General features: G+C 48.5%; 1 protein-coding gene across 1 annotated transcript in view; it reads right to left on the bottom strand.

The window, feature by feature from the left end:
* RAB6B (RAB6B, member RAS oncogene family) overlaps positions 1-11309 on the bottom strand; it is a 159828-nt gene extending 148519 nt beyond the window's left edge. Inside the window, exon 1 of the mRNA XM_029068914.2 lies at positions 11150-11309. Within this exon, the coding sequence (XP_028924747.1) occupies positions 11150-11219 (70 nt within the window). The 5' untranslated portion in view covers positions 11220-11309. The remainder of the gene's footprint in view (positions 1-11149) is intronic.
* Positions 11310-20587: the final 9278 nt, after the last annotated feature.

Here is a 20587-nt window from a genome sequence, read left to right on the forward strand (position 1 = left end):
TTCCTCAAGGGTCAGTTTTTGGCCCTCTTCTGTTCTCCATTTACACTCACTCCCTCGGTGAACTCATTCGCTCTCACGGCTTTGACTACCATCTCTATGCAGATGACACGCAGATCTACATCTCCGCCCCTGTCCTCTCCCCCTCCCTTCGGGCTCGCATCTCCTCCCGCCTCCGGGACGTCTCCACCTGGATGTCGGCCCGTCACCTAAAACTCAACATGAGCGAGACTGAGTTCCTCATCCTCCCTCCCAAACCCGGTCCTCTCCCAGACTTCCCTATCACCGTGGATGGCACGACCATCCTTCCCGTCTCTCGGGCCCGCGATCTCGGTGTCATCCTTGACTCGTCTCTCTCGTTCACCCCACGCATCCTATCCGTTACCGAGATCTGCCGGTTTCACCTCTACGATATCGCCAAGATCCGCCCTTTCCTCTCCACCCAAACGGCTACCTTACTGTTACGGGCTCTCGTTATATCCCGGCTAGACTACTGTGTCAGCCTTCTCTCTGATCTCCCTTCCTCCTCTCTCGCCCCGCTCCGGTCTATTCTTCACTCCGCTGCCCGGCTCATCTTGCCGCAGAAACGATCTGGGCCTGTCACTCCCCTTCTTAAACAACTCCAGTGGTTGCCTATCGACCTCCGCTCCAAACAAAAACTCCTCACTCTAGGCTTCGAGGCTCTCCATCACCTTGCCCCTTCCTACCTCTCCTCCCTTCTCTCTTTCTACCGCCCACCCCGCACGCTCCGCTCCTCTGCCGCCCACCTCACCGTCCCTCGTTCTCGCCTATCCCGCCATCGACCCCCGGGTCACGTCCTCCCGCGGTCCCGGAACGCCCTCCCTCCTCACCTCCGCCAAACTGATTCTCTTTCCCTCTTCAAAACCCTATTTAAAACTCACCTCCTCCAAGAGGCCTTCCCAGACTGAGCTCCTCTTCTCCCTCTACTCCCTCTGCCGCCCCCCCTTTACCTCTCCACAGCTAAACCCTCTTTTTCCCCTTTTTCCTCTGCTCCTCCACCTCTCCCTTCCCATCCCCACAGCACTGTACTCGTCCGCTCAACTGTATATATTTTCGTTACCCTATTTATTTTGTTAATGAATTGTACATCGCCTCGATTCTATTTAGTTGCCATTGTTTTTACGAGATGTTCTTCCCCTTGACTCTATTTATTGCCATTGTTCTCGTCTGTCCATCTCCACCGATTAGACTGTAAACCCGTCAAACGGCAGGGACCGTCTCTATCTGTTGCCGACTTGTTCATCCCAAGCGCTTAGTACAGTGCTCTGCACATAGTAAGCGCTCAATAAATACTATTGAATGAATGAATGAATGAATAATGCAGTGCTCTGCACACAATAAATCCTCAGTAAATCTCAGTGATTAATAGGAGGGGAGCAGGAAGAGGAGGAAGAGGAGGAGGAGAGTTTACCTGTTCTTTCACATCTGTTTCTTTCTTGTCCTTTACTCTTCAGGACCCTCTGAAAGCAAACCATAAGTTCCCTCATAGGCGATACTGACATCTCAGATGCTCCTTAAAAATAATAATTGGCTCTTGCTCAGTGACTCATTCTGATGATCCAGATGGTGGGGTCTCCAGGGCCCCTATTTTTCTTCTCCCTCTCCAGGTCACCTGACCTTTAGCTATTTCTATACTTATTAGCATCCTCATCCAATGATGAGCAGGGAAAGCAACAAAGATGAAATTCACAGAAAACTCCTATCAATCCCTGTTTCTCCTGGTCTAAAGCTTTGGGAAAGCATTAGGAGGGAGAAAAGTTGAAATGGTTTTGAAAAATTTCAGTTATCCATGGCTCCCTATACTCCAATAGCAAATTAATTAATTAATTGTGAATCATTCGATACAGTGAGTCTACAGTTTCCTCTACTGAAGAGTGCCTTCAAAAATCTTGAAGAGAAGTGGGGGAATCCAGGGCTGGGATCCTCACCATCTCGACCCCTTGCTTACACCCTCCCTCCTGTCTGGAACCCCCTTCCTCTTCTTATAATAATAATAATTATAATAATAATAATAATGATGTTATTTGTTAAGCTCTTACTATGTGTCAAGCACTGTTCTAAGCGTTGGGGTAAATACAAGCTAATTAGTTGGTCCAACCTGGGGCTCACAGCCCCATTTTACAGAAGAAGTTAAGTGGCTTGCTCAAGGTCACACAGCAGACAAGTGGCAGAGTCGGAATTAGAACCCACGTCCTCAGATTCCCAAGTCCGGGATCTTGCCACTAAGCAGCGCTGCTTTATATCTGACAGACCTCCAATCTTGCTATCTTCAAAGCCCTCCTAAAATCACATCTCCAGGAAGCCTTCCTTAACTAACTTCTCATCTCCTCAGTTACCTCATCTGTAAAATGGGGATTAAGACTGTGAGCCTCACGTCTTACCCTGTATCTATCCCAGCGCTTAGAACATTGCTCTGCACACAGTAAGTGCTTAAAAAATACCAACATTATTATTACACCCTATTCTCCCTCCCTTCTTTGTCACCTAAATACTTCAGTCCATACCCTCTCAGCACTTAGTTACTCATCCCCCACCCCCACCCCCACAGCACTTATGCACATGTCTTTAAGTTCTGTGGCTTCCTCTATCTATAATTTATTTCAGTGTCAGTCTCTCCCACTAGACTGAAAAAGCTCCTTGAGGGCAAGGATAAAGTCTACTTGTTATTGTTATTATTGCATTTGTTAAGCACTTACTGTGTGCCAGGCATTGTTCTAAGCAATGGGGTAGATACAGGTTAATTAGGCCAGGCACAGTCCTTGTCTTAACATGGGGGTCTTGCAGTCTAAGTCAGAGGGTGTAAAGTTCCCATTTTACATATGAGGAAACTGAGGCAAAGAGAAATGAAGAGACTTGCCCAAGGTCCTGCAGCAGACAAGTGGCAGAGCTGGTATTAAAACCCAGGTCCTCTGATGCTCAGTCCTATGCTCTTTCCTGCTTTACTTCCTCTACTGAACTTTCCCATACACTTAGTACAGCGCTCTGCACGCAGTAAGTGCTCAGTAAATATTACTGACTGCTCAACTGATGGATGCCAGTGACAGCCAAGTGAGGAAGGATGCCACCAGGGGGAGGAGACACTGGTGACCTCCTGCAGTCTCCCATTTCCTGTTGCCCCCAGGATGCTCAGTACATCACCTCACAGTTGTCCCATTTTGCTAAGTATGGCTGAAGTGAACACTTCATCTTTCCTCCCGGTTCCTCTCTCCAAACTTCACTTTCCCATCATAGTGGATAATAATCCCATCATCCCCGACTCTGAATCCCACAACTGTGGCATTCATTTTTACTCCTAGCACTCCTTCAACACCCTATGTTGCTAAGACCCATTCTTTTGGGGGTTTTTTTCCCCAACATCGCTCTTCACCTCCCAGCGAGCCATTACCCTGGCTCAAGCACCTGGCATATCTCAACCTGACAACTACACTAGCCTCCTCACTGACCTCCCTGCCTTCTGACTTTTCCATCTCCAGTCCATATCTCACTCTGCTGCGCAGATCATTTTTCGGAATGACATTTGACCCACAACTCCCCACCCCTCAAAAAGCTTTAATGGCTGCCCATTTTTCTTTCCAACATACTTGTCTTGTCTTATGCCATTAAGTTGTTTCATTCATTTATTCAATAGTATTTATTGAGCGCTTACTATGTGCAGAGCACTGTACTAAACGCTTGGAATGTACAATTCGGCAACAGTATGTTTCCAACCCACAGCGACACCACGGACACATCTCTCCCAGAATGTCCCGTTCTCCATTTGCAATCATTCTAGTGATGTATCCATAGAGTTTTCTTGGTGAAAATCTGAAAGTGGTTTACCATTGCCACCTTCCACGCAGTAAACTTGAGTCTCCTCCCTCGACTCTCCCATGCCACTGCTGCCCAGTATGGGTGAGTTTTGACTTGTAGCAGATTGCCTTTCACTCCCTAGCCACTGGCCAAGCTAGAAATGGAGTGGGTAGGCCTCTGCTTGACTCTCCCTCCTGCAGATGGGACTGGTAGAGTACTGGAAACTCTCCAGGTGCGACTCAGAGGGGTTCCAACAAGCTACTGGCTTGCCATTAGCTTCAAGGCTCTCTCTCTCAGCTTTCTCCCTCCTACCTATCCAATATCCTCTTCCAGCTCACCACACCCCAGCTCCTAGACTTCACTTCTTTCCAACTAATCTATTGACTGGTTCTCTCCTGCCTCTGATACCCTCCTTCCTGTCTAGAAATCGCTCCCACTTCAAATCCACCAGCTGACAATTCTTTCTTTCTTCAAAGCCCTTCGGAGTATAGTGCCTGGCACACAGTAATGCCATAATTATATTATATCTCTACCAGGAAGCCTCCCCTGAATCATTTTTCTTCTCCCTAGATAATATCACCAATGGTATTTATTGAGTGCTTACTGAGTGCAGAGCACTGTACTAATCACTTGGGAGAGTATTTGGTGGACACGTTTCCTGACCACAATGAGTTTAAAATCTAGAGGGGAGACAGACATTAATAGAAATTAATTAAATATAAATATAAATAAATGATTTACAATACATTATTTATAGATAAGTACAGAAGTGCTGTGAGGTTGGGGATGGGGTGACTATCAAATGTCCAACGGTAACAGATCCAAGTGAATAGACCACAAAGAAGGGAGAGAGAAGTGGGGAAAAGAGAGGTCAATCAGGGCAGGCCTCCTGGAGGAGATGTGACCTTAATAAGGCTATCTCCCTCAGTTATCGAACATCTCATGCAATTACTCCCTTTTGTAAGTTTACAGCTTACGGATTAGATATGTTCCTTACAGTTTATGTACTCCCACTCAGTGCATTTGTACTCCCACTCAGTGCATTCCTGCACGTATTTCCTTTGACACCCCCACTATAGTCATCTATGTATCTGTGTATCCTTCTTTATTTTCTCTTTTTCTGTCCATAAAATATTGTGTGCTTATTTTTCTCACTAGACCGTAAGCTCCTTGATGATAGGGATATCTTTTAAATGCATTGCACTCTTCTTAGTGCTTAGTACCTGAAAGAATGAAGGAAAAGGAACACAGGAGGAGAGAGAGATGGGGAGAAAGAGAGAGAGAGTGTGTGTACGTGAGAGAGGAGAGAGACAGAGAGAGACAGAGAGAGAAGGGGAGAAAGAGAGCAGCAACTGGCATTCGGTTAGGCATGAGGGAGAATGTCCTGATTATCCGGGCTGTAAAATCCTATCTGGGTGAGGGACTCTAGTGCAATTCTACTGGTCTCCAATTAACTAATGGTATTTATTAAGCACTTACTGTGTGCAAAGCACTGGGCTAAGAGCTTGGGAGAGTACCATATAACAGAGTTGCTAGACATTTCCCTGCCCAAGGAGAACACCAACATCCCTCCAGGAGGTTTTCAATAGCAGTTCTCACCTCCATGGTTGAGCCATTCCATTGGCCACCATCAAAACTTATGTGTATACTGATGTCCTAGTGGAAAGAGCACGGGTTTGTGAGTCAGAAGACCTGGGTTCTAATCCTGGCTCCGCCATGTACCTGCTGAGTGACCTTGGGCAAATCACTTCTCTGTACCCCAGTTCCCTCATCTGCAAAATAGGCATTCAATACCTGTTCTCCCTCCTACTTGGACTGTGAGCCCCAGGTGGGATTATCTTGGATCATCTACTCTTGCACTTAATTCTGGCACATAGTACACACTTAACAAATACCACAGTGTATTTATTCTACACATTCATTTGGAGATCTTATTTTACATTACCAGTTGCATCTATACTTTCCCCATGTTACCACCAGTATGTTTCTGTTAGTCAGTCAGTAGTACTTATTGAGAGCTTACTGTTTGCAGAGTACTATATTAAGTGCTTTACAACAATTAACAGACACGTTCCTTGCCCACAGTGAGCTTAGAGTCTAGGGAAAGGTAACTGTTTCTGTCCATCTCCCCTATTTGAGTGTAAGCCATTAAAGGTAGCCATAATTTATCTTAACTCCCCCTCTAGACTGTAAACTCCTTGTGGGCAGAGAACGTGTCTACCAACTCTGTTGTATTGCACTCTCTGAAGCACTTAGAACAACTGCTGTGCACACGGTGAGTACTATTAATCGACTGAGTGATCGAATGACTGAAAGCAAGAACTGTTCTTCCCCCAACCCAGCCCCACAGCACTTATGTACATATCTGTAATTTTATTCATTTTTATTGATGTTTGTCTCCCCAACTCTAAATTGTAAGCCCGTTGTGGGTAGGGAATGCTTATTGCTGTATTGTACTCTCCTAAGAGCTTAGTACAGTGCTCTGCACACAGTAAGTGCTCAGTAAATAAGATTGAATGAATGAACAAATATGATTGAATGAATGAATGCTTTCACCTTAGCACTTGGATCTGCATCCTTTAAGCCCTTGATATTCAGCCCATCCTCTGTCCCCACAGCACCTAAGAGCATATCCCAGCTCCCTCACATGTCAACTGTGTGACTTTGGGCAAATCACTTAACTTCTCTGTGCCTCAGTTACCTCATCTGTAAAATGAGAACTAAGATTGTGAGCCCCACGTGGGACAACCTTGTATCTATCCCAGTGCTTAGAACAGAGCTTGGCACATAGTAAACACGTAACAAATATTATTATAACCATAATTTATTTTAATGCCTGTCTCTCCTTCTAGACTATAAACTCTTTGTGGGCTAGGAACCTGTCTAACTACACTGTTGCACTGTACTTTCCCAAGCACTTAGTACAGTCTTCTGCACACAGTAAGAACTCAAAAATACCATTGATTGATTTGATTATACAATATCAGGAATCTAGTAGGGTGATCTACACCTAGCAGACATATAAAACAGTCCTCTATACCCAGAAGGCACCAGGTTTGTGCTCTCCATCTAGTAGACACCCAGTACAGTGCTCTGCACTCAAAAGGTGCTCAATAAATAATAATGGTGGTAACAAGGAGGAGGATGTTGATAATGGTTCTACCAAAGGGGTGATTTTAGAGTGCTTAAGCTGTTCAAAGGAGTGGGAATGTGTGCTGGAGCGGGTCTAGTGTGCATTAAGGACAAACCAAATTATTTAACTTATTCTCTGAGGAAGGCTTTGCAAATATTTAACCCAACTCTCCCTAGCAGGTCCACGGGGAATAAAATCAATGGGATCATCTTCTTCTCTCAATATGTGACACCTTGAGCAAGTAACTATTTGCAAGGTTTAGTTAGAAGGGTATGATTTTTTAATGATATTTTTTAAGTGCGTACTTTGTGTCATGTACTGTTCCCAAAGAGTTTCTGTCCCACATGGGGCTCACAGTCTTAATCCCCATTTTACAGATGAGGTAACCAAGGCACAGAAATGTGAAAGGAGCTGTCCCAAGTCCCACAGCAGGCAAGTCGTGGAACTGGGATTAGAACGAGGCACGTGTTTATCAGCCAGGCTTGCTTAGAGATGAATTAAGGAGATCAGGCTGGACCGAATCCCCTTAAAGGAAACCATCTACTTGTGCCGATTTTCCTCATTAAACTGTAAGCTCCTCGAGGACAGGGATGATATCACCTTTAAGGTGAGCGTGGCTTCATGCTGGTACCAGCCCATCTGGGCTTCCAGCCCAAGCTTTCCATGTCACTAACTAGCCTAATCCCCCTACCCTATCTGAGCTGATGCTTCCCTACTCTGCTTTTGGTTCCCTTCCCACCCTTTCTCCTCTGAGATTCCTCTGGTCTATACAGAAACTCAGTTCATTCCTGGCCCCAATGGTGTTCTCTCCCTGTGGGGGAAGTCAAGTGGAAAGGATGAAAATATCATCCTGCCCCGGGGAGAAGATCATGAGGAGACACAGACAGACAGAGATAGATGGAGAAAGACAGAGAGAGAGAGGCTTTTTTATGCCTTAGGGAAATAAAAATGCTTTATGATTTTATGATCACCTTTAAAGGGCCGATATTATACACCAGGCTCTCTCCTCTCTCCTTCCTTTCTTCTTACTCCCTTGCTTTCTCTCCTGACTTCTCTCTGTGTCATTCTGATTTTGATTCCCTTGGCCCCAAAGATCCTAAGATCACTTAGTTGCTCTATCCTCTGAGCAAACCATTTATTCCAGCATACACTGAGGCCCCTGCTTTGGGGTTTCTGAAGGAGTCTAGTCACTTTCCCCCCAAATGTGTTCCCCTTGATTGGAGGTGATCCTTGCGGTTCTACGAGCCAGCTGGGTGATCAAGCTAATTGGTTGCTAACTCTCCCACAGACCGCCTGAAACTTCCCTCCCTTCTGGGCCAGTCTCTAGCCCAAGATTCAGACCCCTGGCACACCCAGAGGGGGCGTGTGCCAGGGCACCAACCATCCCCCCCAAACACCACCCCCACAATTCCAAGGTTGCAGCTCCCTCAAGCCTTGTCCGGCCTGGAGACGTGGCCTGCCAACCTTGGGACCACTGGGGAGGTGGAACCCACGGGGAGGAGGCGTTGTCTCCAAAGCTGCGTGGAGTAGTGACTAGGGCAAGCACAGGCCTGGGAGTCAGAAGGTCATGGGTTCTAATCCTGGCTCCTCCACTTGTCTGCAGTGTGACCTTGGACAAGTCACTTTACTTCTCTGTGCTTCAGCTACCCCATCTGTAAAATGGGGATTGAGACTGTGAGCCCCATAATGGATAGGGACTGTGTCCAGCCCAATTTGCTTGTATCCACCCTAGCTTAGTACAGTGCCTGGCACATATTAAGCGCTTAACAAATACCATAATTACTATTATTATTAGAGCAGTGTACTGGCCATTCCTCCCTCCCTCCCTCTGGGGGCCTGGAGACCCCAAAATGGTGCCCCCAAGCTCCCCCAGTGCTGGGCCTTGCAATTGTTCTTGGAGAGGGGGGATCCCAGCGGCCCAACAGAGAGGGAGGAGCCAGCGCAATGCTGGCGGAAGCTGTCGGAACCTACCAGGGAAAGCAGAGAAACCCCACCCTGCTGCTGAGACCATCTAGCTGAACACTAACTGGCTTGACCCAGAGGCAAACATCTCAGGGAGAGACTTGGGGGAAGTCTCATCAGCTCCAGCTAGCTGCGAGCATCTTGGTCTCACTCATCCAACAAGCTGCCATGGGCGGAGGACGGGAGGGGCTGCTGTGTATCCCAGGCCCAGGCCACACCCTCTCCCATGGCTGCCGGGGACTGAAGCAGTAGGGCTCCTGTCTGCTGTGTGGATGTGCACATCTGAAAGAGCCATGGATGGTGCATAGAATTGAATAGGTCCAGCACTGATGTGGAGAGGTGATGGAGGGAGGGGGCGTGTGGGTCTTCTGGGAAGCTCTCCTTGCTGGGAGAACCTCTAGCCTCCTCTAGCCACAGGGTAGAGGCCATACCATAGCTTGACTGATGGTGCACACACACTTAATTCATTCAATCGTATTTATTGAGCGCTTACTGTGTGCAGAGAACTGTACTAAGCACTTGGGAAGTACAATTCAGCAACAAATAGAGACAATCCCGGCCCCCAGCAGGCTCACAGTCTTGAAAGCCCATTTATGCCTATGCAGACATCCCTGCCAGAATCTTCTTGCCCTCTCGTTTCTCCCTCCAGACATCACAAGCCAAAGCCAAAAAATCTGGCCGAGAAAATATCCGAGTCACCCACACGCACACACCCGCCCATCGGTCACAAGGGCTGAAGAGTCCACGACAATTGTGCAGTTCCTGCAATTGTGATCAGAGTGAACGGTGGCCTTCGGAGAGGCCAGGAGCCAAGCTCTGATGGGTGCCAACCCCTGAGCGAGGGTGGGGAGAGGGGGAGAGGAAGAGGGTAGCTTATCGAGCAGGTCATTTGACGTTCCCATCTGGCCAGCAGGCCAGCTCCCTCCTCCACCCTCCCTGGGTGAGGTTTCTCCTCTCTGTCAGTCACGGTCAGAGGTGGTTGGGGCGGACCTCCTCCGCTCTCCTCCCTCTGGAGGCTGAACAGACCCCCGGGAAATGGTCAGCAGATGTGCCCTCTGCCCCCGTCCCCCCCGGAATCCCTCACACCCTCCTCACCTGCCTCATGCCACCTCCACAGGGGACGCAGCAGGCTTGAGAAAAATAACCCTCTCCTCCCCATCACCTCGGCCTCCCGAACCATCAAACGTGCAGACACACAGACACACACATGGGCACACAGACACAAGCCTAAGGTGTCGGTACGACTAGAACCTTCTGCATCCTATTTGGGTGGGGGGGCATAAGAGGGAGTGGGATAATTTCTCCAATCCTGGAGTTTTCTGAGAGGTAAAGCAAAAGCCAAATAGAAAACAAAGTTATTTATATTAGACCAACATATCCCCTTGTTCCCCCCCCTTTTTCCCTCCCAAACCAACTGGGTGTCTGGGGTTTGGGCTGATCCTGGTGGGTCAGTAGCAAGCAGCAGCAGTATCAGCAGTCATCTTCTTTGCCCCTGGGGGACCAGCTCCAGGTCTGATTCCTTGTGGGAGGGAGTAGGGCGGCTGGAAGATGGGGCTGGGGTGGGGGGAAGGGTGTCACACATGTCTCTGGCAGAGACATTACCGCCCATTTCATCACCTCTCCCTCCTCTCCTGGCCCCCACCCCCGCCCTTACTGAGCAGCCAGGTGCAATCCTGAGCCCAGCAGAAATGATCACGTCGAGAAAGAAAAAGGGTTGAGGGGAAGGGCATCCTTGCCCATCCGACTGCCTGCCTCTGTCCAGAGGCCGGTACGAGCCGACCCCCGAGCAACGGCCCAAGTTGCCGCAATATGCAAGGAGCAGAGGGGCTTTGTAGGTTTTTCCCAGATCCCAGCCCAGCCCCAGCCCAGCCCCAGCCCAGCCCAACCCAGCCCAGCAGGTCCATGGTTAGAAGTCGCTTCCCCAGCCCCTCGCTGGGGCTGCCCATCCCCCGGGCTAAAGGGTCACTCTTGGCATTTTTCCTTCTTTCCTTTGCATTAAAGAAAAATCTGATGGGGAGGGCTCCCGGAGAAGCCCCCTTGAATCCCCTGCAAGCTCTTTTCTCCTCTCCAGGGGCGTTTGCAAGAGGGGCAGCATCGTGTGCGTGCCAGTGTCCTGGGAGGGGCGGGAATGGGGAGGACAGGTCTGGGGAAAGGAGACGGGGAGATGGGGAGAGGGACGATGGGCAAATCCAAAGTACCGGCGGACTCGGCTCCAAAAAACAGCAGGCGAATAAACCAGGTACTCACCACTCTGCTCTCCCAGGAAGACCAACTTGAATTTTCTCAACGGGTTCCCAAAATCTCCTCCTGCAGACATGGTGGTCGGTCGTAGGGCGTGGGGAGAGATGGGCAGGGGGAGGAGGAAGCGGCCGAGAAGGTGGAGGTGGAGGAGAAAGTGAAGGAGAGGGAGGAGAGGAGGAGCAGGAGGGGGGAGGAGAGGGAAGAGGAAGAGGGTGGGGAAGAGGAGGAGGGTGGGGAAGAGAGAGGAAGGAAAAGGAGGAGGAGGAGGAGGAGGAGGAGGAGGAGGAGGAGGAAAAGGAGGAGGAGGACTGCACTTGTCTCAGGAGGGGGAAGGGCTGTGGCCAGTGACTGGGATTTTCCCTAGCCTCCTCTTTCCCTGGCTGTGGCTGCCTTCTGGGGAAAGGAAGAAGAGGAGGAGGAGAAGGAGGAGGAGAGAAAGGAGGAGGAGGATGACTGTACTTGTCTCAGGAAGGGGAAGGCTTGTGGCCAGTTACTGGGATTTTCGCTAGCCCCTCTTGCCCCGGCTGTTGCTGCTTTCTAGGGAGGGGAGGCAGAAGAGGACAAGGAGGAGGAGGACAGGGAGGAGGAGGAGGGCTGTACTTGTCTCAGGAAAGGGAAGGGCTGTGGCCAGTGACTGGGATTTTCGCTAGCCCCTCTTCTCCTGGCTGTGGCTGCCTTCTGGGGGGAGGCAGAGGAGGAGGAAGGGAGGAAGAGGAGGAGGAGAAGGAAGAGGAGGAGGGAGGAGGGTTGGGGCGGTGGCTCTCCTGGCTTGAGTAGGAGGAGGGCGTGCCCGTTGGATGGGCGCTGGCCGAGCGCAGGCTGAGGATGCTAAAGCAGTGCGATCCGTGCCATCCGGGCGCGGAGACCCTCCCCTCCTCTCCCCTCCCCACCCCCTGCTCCTCCCCCGGCGCCTGCGCTCTGCCGCCTCGCCCCCCGCCCCCCCTGATGTCATGCAGGCCCGGCAGGCCGGTGCATTGCTGCAGGAAGCTAAGGCCGGGGCAACCCCCCCCCCCCCCCCAATAGGCCCAGCCGCTGCCCACCCTGCCTGTAAGGGGTAATCATAATAATTATGGTAATTGTTAAGCGCTTTACTATGTGCCAAGCACTGTTCTAAGCGCTGGGGGGGGGCGGCGATACGAGGTAATCAGGTTGTCCTACGTGGGGCTCACAGTTGGATACAAGATAATCAGGTTGTCCCACCTGGGGCTCACAGTCTTCATCCCCATTTGACAGGTGAGGTCACTGAGGCCCAGAGAGGTGAAGTGACTTGCCCAAAGTCACACAGCTGACAAGTGGCGGAGCCGGGATTAGAACCCATGACCTCTAACTGCCAACCCCCAGCTCTTTCCACTAAGCTACGCGGCTTCTCATAATGTCCTCTGGAGGGGTCCCTGAAACCTCCTCCCCACACCGCCCTTTCCTGCCTTCTCCCTCTGCCTTTCTGCCTCAGTTTCCCCTCTCTGCTTCCCTCCCCCTCTCCTCCTCCCTCTCTCTGCCCTTTCTGTCTGGGTGTCTGCCCCCCTTCCCTGCTGGGTCTTGGGTTTGTCTGCCAGTCACCGTCTCCTTTCCAAAGTGCCCCGAAGTTCCCGTGGTGGGGGGACTGGGGAAGGGAAAGGGAGGGAGAGTGGACAGTGGATGGGCGTGCCCTGCAATGTTACTCCGAATATTAATATTCATTCATTCGATCACACTTATTGAGTGCTTACTGTGTGCAGAGCACCGGACTAGTAGTGTGGCTCATTGGAAAGAGCACGGGCTTGGGAGTCAGAGGTCATGGGTTCTAATCCCGGCTCTGCCACTTGTCAGCTGTGTGACTTTGGACAAGTCACTTCACTTCTCTGGGCCTCAGTTACCTCATCTGGAAAATGGGGATTAAGACTGTGAGCCCCATGTGGGACAACCTGATTACCTTGTACCCCCCAGCTCCCAGCGCTTAGAACAGTGCTTGACACATAGTAAGAGCTTAACAAATGCCATCATTATTATTACTATGCTCCTAGAAAGTAGAGTACAGCAATAATAATAATGATAATGATGGTATTTGTTAAGCGCTTACTATGTACCGAGCACTGTTCTAAGCGCTGGGGTAGATACAAGGTAATCAGGTTGTCCCACATAGGGCTCATAGTCTTCATCCCCATTTTGCAGATGAGGCAACTGGGCCACAGAGAAGTTAAGTGACTTGCCCAAGGTCACATAGCAGACAAGTGGCGGAGTCAGAATTAGAACCCACGACCTCGGACTCCCAAGCCCAGGCTCTTTCCACTAAGCCACAAAGCAATAAAGAGAGACAATCCTTGCCTACAACGGACTCACAGTCTAGAAGGGGGGAGACAGACATCAATACAAGTAAACAGACATCAATATAAATAAATAGAATTACAGATATATACATATAGACTTAAGTGCTGTGGGGCGGGTTAGATCCAATGGGAGAAAAAAATCCACCGGGCGCAAGGGACTGTGTGTATCAGAGCTATCTGGGCCTTCCCAGAAGAGGAGGAGGGATGGAAAAGAGGATGCAAGGAGGGAAGGATGAAAAGAGAGACAGAGAATGGGAGAGGGAGAGAATCCTCTGGAAAAGAGAGGCAAACTGAGTTCTTTTTCAATGTCTGCAGCCTCTACCTCGGCCCCTCTATCCGCCGGCCTGTCTCTTTCTTTTCCTTTCCGTCTCTCTCTTCCCCACCACCAACATATGGATAGACACTGAGATCTCACTGGTTGAGAAGAAGAGAGGAAGCCAGTGTTCAAGATACCAGCCAGCAGAGCCCAGCCTCCCACCCCACCACCATTTAAGTCCTTCTTTATCCAGTTGCAGTGGAGGGTGAATGAACATCTACAGAAACCCCAAGAACTTTCCCTTCTTAATACAAGCATTTCATGAGAAGCAGCATAGCCTAGTGGCAAGAGCACGGGCCTGGGAATCAGAGGACTTGGGTTCTAATCCCGGCTCTGCCAAATGCTTGCTGTGTGACCTTAGTCAACTCACTTAATTTCTCTGTACCTCAGGTCTCCTTTTCTCTCTCCTACATAGACTGTAAGCTCCATGCGGAACGGGAACTATTCAACCTAATTTGCCTGTATCTACCCTAGGATTTAGAACAGTGTTTGACATGTAGCAAGAGCTTAACAAATACCATAAAAAAAAAATCGGGTAAAGTAATCCAAGAATCTGGGGCTAGACAGAAACCTCCAGAATTCCCCCTATCAGCTTGTTTCCTGTGGACCTCCCTCCCATCACCATTAATAATAATAATAATAATAGTATTTAAGCGCTTACTCCGTGCCAAGCACTGTTCTAAGCACTGGGGTAGATACAAGGTAATCAAGTTGTCCCAAGTGGGGCTCACAGACTCAATCCCCATTTTACAGATGAGGTAACTGAGGCACAGAAAGGTTAAGTGGTTTGCCCAAGGTCACACAGCAGACAAGTGGCAGAGTCGGGATTAGAACCCACAACCTCTGACTCCCGCGCCCAGGCTCTTTCCACTAAACCATGCTGCTTCACCATCAAATCAATCAATCTGTGGTATTTATTGAGAGCTTACTCTCTGTAGCGCACTGTACTGAGCGCTTGGGAAAGTGACTCACTGTGTTTTGCTTGCACTCTCCCCACTTCATGGAACTTTTTCCCCATCTTCACAGCCCTTCTGAAATCACACCTCCTCCAGGAAGCTTTCCCTGATTAAGTGCTTTCCTCAGCATTCTACTTCAGCACCTATTCTCCACCTGTACCCATGTGTACTTACCACCACTGGTGGCATTTCCATATGTAGATCTTCTTCTACCATTTAAGCAGTGATTTATAATTTATTTGGTATCTTAATGTCTGTCTCCCCCTCTAGACTGTAAACTTGTTATTGTCAGGGAACCTATCTGCAAATTCTGTTTTATACTCTCCCAAGGACTAACTACAGTGTTCTTCACATGGTAAGTGCTCATTAAATATGATCGATTGATGGATTGATCTGTCTCACCTTCTAGAATGTAAGCTCCTTGAAGAGAGAATCAAATTCTATTACCATCCCAAGTGCTCAATACAGTGCTCTGAGCAAATAAAAGCTCAATAAATGCTATTGATTGATATCTTTTTCTGTGCTTTTCTCATTTTTCTTATTTTTTTTACTCCCTTGCCTCTGTGTTTTCTCACCACCATACCTTACTCTTAAGTGAGGTGTCCTTAACCACACTTCATCAACACTCTTTACTGAGCACCTGTTGAGTACAGAGCAGTGTACTAGGTATTTGAGAACAGTTAACTGAAGTAAAGTAAGACTCGGTGCCTACCCTCAAAGAACTAATGGAAGGGGTTGACAATCTCCCAAAGGAAAGGGTCACCCCTTTGCCCCCCACTCCATATCCTTCATATCCCTTTCTTCCTCTATGCTGCCTAGGTAGCAGAATCCAGTTCTGTGTTGCCAAATCTGTGTGTAGCGTTTCTCGAGTGTGGAATGGCACATTATCCCCATCATCTTCAAGTTTTCCAGGTTTTCCAGCTCCCGTAGTCCTGAGCTGCATATAGTAATCCTGAGTGCCTGACCCTAGAACTTTTGATGATTCTCTTAGCCTGTGAGCTAGGATTAGAAAAGTATTCTAAATCTAGCACCTAGACCCCTTCAAAGAGGGAACACTTTGCTGATGCTACTGAATCCTAAGGTGGTGGTAGTTGTGATAATAATAATAATAATGTTGGTATTTGTTAAGCACTTACTATGTACAGAGCACTGTTCTAAGCTCTGGGGGAGATACAGGGTCATCAGGTTGTCCCACGTGAGGCTCACAGTTAATCCCCATTTTACAGATGAGGGAACTGAGGCCCAGAGAAGTGAAGTGACTTGCCCACAGTCACACAGCTGACAAGTGGCAGAGCCGGGATTTGAACCCATGACCTCTGACTCCCAAGCCCGGGCTCTTTCCACTGAGCCACGCTGATAATAATAGTAGTAATAATAATAATATGGTATTTATTGAGTGCTTACCTTGTGCTGAGCACTGCACTCATTACAGTACTAGGTGCTGGGGTGATGCAAAATAAATAAATTCACACATGTCCCACAGAAGGGCCCTCAATATAGGTGGAAGAAGGATTGTTCCTTCAAAAAGAGAAATCAATTCTAGACCACAAGCCCATAGCCAATGGGAACACTTAAAATACAAGAATCAATAGTAAAGGGAATAGCAAGGTGAAAGGAACAACGGAGAGTGAGGGCAGTCATTAAAGTCATTTGAGAAGCAGCTTGGCCTAGTGGAAAGAGCAAAGGCCCGGAAGTCATAGGCCCTGGATTCTAATCCTGGATCCAACACTTGCCTGCTTTGTGACCTTGGGCAAGTCACTTAATTCATCTGTGCCTCAAAATGGGGATTGAGACTGTGAGCCTTATGTGGGACAGGAATTGTGCCCAACAGGGAAGTAGTGTGGACTAATGGAAAGAGCACGGGTCTGGGAAGCAGAGGACCTGGATTCTAATTCTGGCTGCAACACTTGTCTGCTGTGTGACCTTGTGCAAGTCACTTCACTTCACTGTGCCTCAGTTACCTCATCTCTAATATAGGGACTAAGACTGTGAGCCCTAAATAGGACAATAATTTTTTCCAACCTGATTATCTTGTATCTACTCCAAAATAGGTGCTTAAAAATATGATTTTAAAGCAAAACTGGTTACTCAGTATCTACCCCAGTGCTTTGTACAGTGTCTGGCACATGTAAGTGTTTAACGAAACCATTATTATTAGGGCAACTTATTATTGCTTTCTTTCTGCTCTAGGCTGATCCTGGAAACAAACTTTGGCAGCCTCCCCAAGGTTTGCCCCTTCCCCAAAGCTCTGAGCTATCATGTCGCTGCCGGTCTTATAGCCTGGCTCTAAAGGAGGTGGGGTCCATGATGCCTAAGCGACCCCATTTAGACCCATGGAGTGCAGAGGACAGGCCTGGTTCCCAGGAGGCCAATCAGACTGAGGCGTTAGATTTTATTATTCACTCTACTCTCTGGGATGATAGAATATCTGAGCTCAGAGACACTACTCTCTAGGCTGACAGAATATCTATGTTTAGAAACACTACTCACTGGACTGACAGAATATCTGTGCTCAGAGACATTTCTCTCTAGGGTGACAGAATATCTATGCTCAGGGACTCCATCTCCCAGTCCCATTCCTCTGGCATGCTCTTCCTTTCAACTCCTTCCAGTCCCACCCGACTCTGACCTGAGTTAACCAGGAAGCAGCAGAAGTTAGCATCCAGGGGCAAGATGAGCCTCCAGCTAAGCAGGTAAAATGATCAAGAGTCCTGCTATGGAGGGCGGTCATGGATAGTCTACTATCCCAAAATCTAAATTCTAATATGTGGTCCCAGGGCGATAGAATAAATTGCAAGAGGGAGAGTTGTTTATACTCATAGTTCAATGTGCTAGACCCCTCTTTTGGAACAAGCCTCTCCACAGACCCTCAGCTTTGGGAACAGTAGCAGTAGCAACAAGGGTGGACACTAAGACACTGGTCTAGTGAAAAACACATGGTCCCGAGAGTCAGAGGGCATGGGTTCTATTCCTGACTCTGCAGCTGGCCTGCTGTGTGACCTTGCCCAAGTCACTTAACTTCTCTGTGCCTCATTTTCTTCACTTGAAAAATAGGAGTTCAATACCTGTTTTCTCTCCCACTTAGACAAGGAGCCCCATGTGGGTCAGGGACCGTGTCCAGTCTGATTATCTTGCATCTATCTCAGTGCTTTGTACAGTGCTTGGCACACAGTAAGCATTTAAAAAAAGCCACAGTGATTATTATGATTATTACTATTCTGGCTGAATGGACTGTACTGGGCTGGTAGCCAGAGATTTTGGGAGGACCACTCTAGTTGTAGCCAGGAGGCTGTGATAACCACCAGCTTCCTCCCTCAGCCTCTCTCATGAAGGCACCTGGAGAGTTTCCAGTACTCTACCAGTCTCAGCTACAGGAGGGAGAGTCAAGCAGAGGCCTGTCCATTTCATTCCTAACTTGGGCAGTGGCTAGTTGCTAGCAAGTGGAAGGCAATCTGCTACAAGTCAAAAAACTCACCAGTGCTGGGCAGCAGCGGGCATGGGAGAGAGTAGAGGGCGGAGACTCAAGTTTACTGCACCGTAGGAGGCAATGGTAAACCACTTCTGGATTTTGACCAAGAAAACACTCTGGCTACTCTACCAGAATGATTGCAGATGGAGAGTGGGGTGTTCTGGGAGAGATGTGTCCATGGAGTCGCTATGAGTCGGAGACGACTCGACAGCATAAGACAAGACCTCCCTCTGCCAGAGAAGCAGCATGGCGAGTGGCTAGAGCATGGGCTTGGGAGTCAGAAGGTCAGGGGTTCTAATCCCGGCTCTGTCACTTGTTTGCTGTGTGACCTTGGGCAAGTCACTTCACTGGTCCTCAATGACCTCATCTGTAAAATGAGGCTTCAGACTGTGAACCCCATGTGGGACAGGGACTGTGTCCAATCTGATTAGCTTGTGTCTACCCCAACACTTAGAACAGTGCTTGACACATTAACAAATACGATCATCATTATTATTGATTGATTCTCTCCTCCAGATAAGTGAAAACTATGCCTTCTGGTCCTGCCATCCGGAACTTGGCTGGAAAAATTCCTGGGTGATTTCTCTGTCACCCCACCATTGCCCTTTCTGGGTTCCTCATCTCCCCGTTCCTGAATCGGTGCCCCCACACCCTCCCATCTCTCTATGCTCCCATCAGGCCTGAGACTGAGGAGCGAAGGGGAAGCCTATTTAAGAAACTCATTCCTATTCATGAGCTGCTTGCCAGAGTGCGGCTGGGTCTTTTGGGATTGGCGCAGCTGGGTATTGCAGACATTGAAACCTCCCCACAGTGGAGAGGTGGGGAAAGAAATGGGTGGGGGGAGGAGGGAGGAAAAAGGGAACAAGGAAGAAGGAGGAGGATGACAGGAAGAGAAAGAGGAGAAGAAAGAGGAGGAGGAAGAAGAGGAAAAGAAGAAGGAGGAGGAAAGCGAGGAGGAGGAGGAGGAGGAAGAGGAGAAGGAGGAGAAGGAAGAGGAGGAAGAGGAAGAGAAGGAGGAACAGGAGGAGGAGGAACATTTTCTATAAATAGCCCCTAAAGCTGCAAAGCAGCTGTAAATCATCCAAAGAGGAACCTCCCTAATTCTCACTTACAGAATCCAGCCTGCTAATTGTTGCAAACAGCCCAACCACCTCATCCCACTTCTGGAAACTGTTGCAGTGACATCACCTCAAAATGGGTGGGGTGGGAGGTGGGAAGGGGAGGTGCTCAGCTCCTCTTGACAAAATCCAGTTGAGCTGCCATAATGTTGATATTGGCATTTGTTAAGCGCTTACTCTGTTTCAAGCACTGTTCTAAACACTGGGGTAGATACGAGTTAAATCACGTTGCACAGTCCCTATCCCACATGAGGCTCACAGTTTATGTTGGAGAAAGGACAGGTTTTACATCCCCATTTTAAAGGTGAGGAAACTGAGGCATGGAAAAGTTAAGTGATTTGTCTAAGGTCACACAGCAGGTAAACGGCAGAGCCAGGATTAAAACCCAGGTCCTCTGACTCCCGGGTCCATGCTCCTTCCACTAGACCATACTGCCATTTTAATAATGGTATTTGTTAAGAGCTTACTCTGTGCCAGGCACTGTACTAAGCATTGTGTGGTTACAAGCAAATCGGATTGAACATAGTCTCTGTCCCACGTGGGGCTCATGGTCTCAATCCCCATTTTACAGATGAGGAAACTGAGGCTCAGAGAAGTGAAACGACTCACCCAAAGTCACACAGCAGACAAGAGGCAGAGGCGGGATTGCTACTGTGGCCACTAGAGATTCTCCCTGACTGTTCCTGGGGCTATTTGCTAAAACCTCCAATTTGCTAATATGGTAATTAGCAAGGGAATGCTTTATAGGGAATCGGGCAACCTAGGAAATAACTAATGACATTGCTTCAAGTCAGGCTGAGAAGAAAAAACAACAGCAGCAAACCAACCACAAGACTGAAAAGTAAATAATCCTGAAATGAATCAAACATATATTTAGTTGAATTTCCCCTGTGGGCTTCTCTCCATTTGATGAAAGCTATCGCTGCTCAAGATTAATTTTCATACTCTGGTAAAAGTCAATAAGAGGAATAGCCAGGTTATAATGGGGGCTTGGATTGCAAGGTCCTTGAGAGCAGGGATTATGTCTAGTTGAGAAGCGGCGTGGCCTAGTGGATAGAGCACAGGCAGGCCTGGGAGCCAGAAGGACCTGGGTTGCATTTCCAGCTCCCCCACTTTTTAAATAGTACTTGTTATTTTATTATTATTATTAATAATAACAATAATGACAAATACAGTATTTTTAAGCACTACCTATGTGCCAGGCACTGCACTAAGTGATGGGGTAAATGCAAACTAATCAGGTTGGACACAGTCCTTGTCCCACATGGGGCTCATGGTCTTA

Source organism: Ornithorhynchus anatinus, chromosome 1, assembly GCF_004115215.2.
Source record: "Ornithorhynchus anatinus isolate Pmale09 chromosome 1, mOrnAna1.pri.v4, whole genome shotgun sequence".
NCBI lineage: Eukaryota > Metazoa > Chordata > Mammalia > Monotremata > Ornithorhynchidae > Ornithorhynchus > Ornithorhynchus anatinus.